Source organism: Populus alba, chromosome 1 (assembly GCF_005239225.2).
Source record: "Populus alba chromosome 1, ASM523922v2, whole genome shotgun sequence".
NCBI lineage: Eukaryota > Viridiplantae > Streptophyta > Magnoliopsida > Malpighiales > Salicaceae > Populus > Populus alba.
Window position 1 is genome coordinate 14,066,790 of NC_133284.1, and position 3,465 is coordinate 14,070,254.

Consider the following 3,465-nt stretch of genomic DNA (forward strand, 5'->3'; position numbering starts at 1 on the left):
TTGCTTACCATAGAAAGAATAATAAAATCAACAACATACAATATATACTTAATGCAAAGATAGAAATAGCGTAGATTTAGATTTAAAAGATGAAAAAAAGAATGACTAGAACCATATTGCGCATCTTCAATTTCTAATTTTTTAACAAAGATGTCTTTATCGGGTGGTAAATGGAGTTTTATCCTATTTTTACTCTTGGTTTGTTGGGAAGTAATAAATCAAGTAACCAGAAAAACATAATCAAGAATTTGATTAACATGACTTTTGAATTTAAATCACAATCTTAAAAACTGTTTTTATAAATAACTTATAATAAAAATAAGTTAAAATAATTTTAAGTCTAAACTTGTTTGATAAAAATATTCAAAATAATATTTTGAAGAAAAAACATACAGTATTAAATTAAAATCTATGAATTTTCATTTTTTAAAAATCAAGATTTTGATTTAATTTTATAATAATTTTTTTGTTCAAGTATAAATTATTTCTACCAAATCACATTATGACTTTTTTAAGTAAAAAATTAAAGATTAATTTACAAAATCATAATTCCATATAATTTTTATAAATTAATTTAAATTGTTTCTTGATTTGAAAGATTATAGACGTAATTGATTAAAAATAGCTTTTAACTCCAAATAAAAAATTTGATTAAAAAATTTAATTTAATAAAAAACCAATATTAAAAAAAAATCCACTTTACCAAGCATGGTTTTAACTTAAAATCAATTTCTTTTATGACAAAAAAAATATCTCAAAATAAAAAATATAATTAAAAAACCATTCAAATAAACTTAAGTAATGAGTTTTAATGAAGATGAAATAGAGATTCGAGTTGAATGGCATTAAATTACTCCCATGCCACTTGTCCCTCCCTATTCCTACTCGTGTTTTTCTTTGAACTCACAATTCTATTCGATGTCAGATTCATAGCTCAAGTTGGAAGGGAAAAAAAAACATACGCACAGGTGTCAAATAGAATTTGCAAAATGAGGTGACAGTCTCAAACACCAAGATGCACAGTAGAAGTAATAAAGCCTCCAACTCCAGTCACCATCTTGTAGGCAAATTTCAAGCACTTGTATAAAACCAGGCATACGACTAGTTACAAGTTTAAAATATTAACATCGATTTGGTTCAGTCAAGAAGCAGAGAACTGTGTTCATATTACATAAGCAAAGTACAAAGTCGGGTTCCACTCAAATTCAATCTCTTCTCTTCTTCTTCTTCTCCTTCTCAGTTGAATTCTTCAACTGCACATCAAACAGATAATTTATCAGCTAATGGAATATGATAACAGAAGAAAAACTATAAGGCATTGATGATGGCTATTCACACCGGGCATTTCGGTTCAACTTACCATGATTATGAGAATTCGGACAAAAACAGCAACGAAGTCTGTGAAAAGGCTCAGGGAATGCTTCACATAGTCCAGATCACCAAGGTGAGCTTTCTCAATGATATCCTGGGTGTCAACTACCACATAGCCCACAAACACCAGAAGCCCGAAGTACAGCTGTGAACATTATCAAGACCACAATAACAAGCTGTTAGAATCAGGCAAACAAAAGCAGCTAAACATGAACTATAAAAAATGATCATGAAAAATTTCATAGCCAGAGATACCCTACCTCAAATTTAAAGAGGGCTGCAGATCCCCCAAAGATGGAGGATGCAAAGTGCAGCCATAGAAGGATGGAAAGGCCAGATGAAAGCAAGCCACCCAAGTAAAGATATTCTCTACGCCTAGCCAACATAGCTGCTACTGAGAAACATCCAAAGGCTACCGCAGTTCCCACAAAAGCTGTAATCAGAACACTGACAGAACGAGAAAAGCATCCACATATCAGTGCTGTGCACCCCATCATCATGCTAAAAAGGGCTACATAAGCATAATTAACCTAGCAAAAAGAAATGTATCTAATGGGTATCATGCAGGCAATGGGCCTCCAAATTGAAAGACATCATTCCAAGCACGATAAGTTTCCTAGTACCATCGGACTCACCTAAACCAACTAATTCAGTGAGTGACCACACAACCGCCATCAACAGAGAATATCACCATTTCAAAAATACACTAATTGCAGAATGTCAAAAATATGCACACCACCATCCATTTTACAGCTAAAACCCAGACTTTATTGTTTGATACCTCTATATATATAAACATACATACGAAAATCGTCCAAGTGACATGTACCTTGGATCAATCTGAATGGCCAGATCAATCAGAGGACCTATAGAAGCCCCTTGGAGGAGTGCGGTTGCCATCAAGAGACCAACCCTCTTTTGCTGCTCATGAAAAAAACGAAAAGAAGAAAACACAAACACCAAGAAGAGAAACCGGGTCAATACCAGAAAAATGAATATGGTCTGCACCCGAAGGGCAAAATAAAAACATAGAAAAGACCAAACAATACCTCTTCATAAGGAGATATGGAAAGTAGCCAAGCCATGCATCCAAAGCTTGCGATAGTCGTTAACAGACCACCAATATTCCACAGAATATGGAGGTATGCCCCAGCGGCAGATGCAACCAGTGCACAACATAAGGTCAGATAAACCTGCAAATTTAACAAGTTTAGATCACGAACCAAGAGATGTGGAATCGATACTCAGTTGAAATCGATTTCGAATTTTTCAAGAAACCCACCTCGCCTGGTTAATTAATAAAAGACCCAAGAAATCCGACGCAAATTTGACATAAAAGCTCGATTGTTCTCGAATTATTATATCATAATTGCCCCTATCACACGGATTTTGATGGAAACCAAAAAGATGTGTCCAGGGAAATAAGAGTTACCTGCTTGAGATGGTTCTGGACAAGAGGAGAGATCTGGCGTAAGTTCTTGAGAGAATCGTAGCTCCAACGGTTCGTTGAAGCGGATTGAGAGTCAAAGAAGGAAGCGAAGGCGTCCATTGTTTGGTGATAGAAAAGGCCAAGTGATCGATTTTTGTTGTGTATTCGAGAATTGCCTTATGCTTTGCATTATATATGTGTGCGGGCGTGTCCGGTTGCAGTTTACTTCGTGGAAGTTTCTGGATGCCCGAGTTACGATATTGCCCCTTTTCTTGAGGCAACCAAGTTACAATTCTGTCCCTCTTGGAATCCTTGCAGCTGTCATTTTTGTATCGCTTCCACCTGACCCCGGATCGATGCTTTTATTTGTACTTTAATATATAAATAGTGATTTATTTATACTTTATTCGGTATTATTAATAAAGTTACTATTTACAAATATAACCACACCATATATTGAACATTGTACTTTATTTGTACTTAGGACAAAAAAAAAAAAAAACTTCGATCAAAAGCAAGCAGGGGAAATGGGCAGAGGGGCATTTAAGGAAATCAGGTTATTCTGGAAAGGTCAGGGTCAACATTTGAGCGACGTGGACAAGCCAGAGATCTTTCTCTAATAAACATCGCTTCGTCACCAAGCAACAATCTCAACCCCGGTGTAT

General features: G+C 35.0%; 1 protein-coding gene across 1 annotated transcript; it reads right to left on the reverse strand.

Annotated features, from left to right (window-relative positions):
- Nucleotides 1-1,058: 1,058 nt before the first annotated feature.
- LOC118039144 (bax inhibitor 1) lies at nt 1,059-2,972 on the reverse strand. Its single transcript, XM_035045756.2, has 6 exons — nt 2,804-2,972; nt 2,421-2,564; nt 2,201-2,292; nt 1,632-1,818; nt 1,361-1,516; nt 1,059-1,253 (listed from the first exon to the last, which is right to left on the reverse strand). Exons 1-6 carry the CDS (start codon nt 2,918-2,920, stop codon nt 1,206-1,208), a joined length of 744 nt encoding a protein of 247 aa, XP_034901647.1. The 5' UTR covers nt 2,921-2,972; the 3' UTR covers nt 1,059-1,205.
- Nucleotides 2,973-3,465: the final 493 nt, after the last annotated feature.

Excerpts from the sequence above, each read along its gene's own strand:
- LOC118039144 (XM_035045756.2), bottom strand. The coding sequence starts at position 2,920 with ATGGACGCCTTCGCTTCCTTCTTTGACTCTCAATCCGCTTCAACGAAC. Across the intron at positions 2,565-2,803 it reads TCCAGAACCATCTCAAGCAG|GTTTATCTGACCTTATGTTG; the intron begins GTAACTCTTATT and ends TTAAATTTGCAG. Across the intron at positions 1,517-1,631 it reads CAGCCCTCTTTAAATTTGAG|CTGTACTTCGGGCTTCTGGT; the intron begins GTAGGGTATCTC and ends TAATGTTCACAG.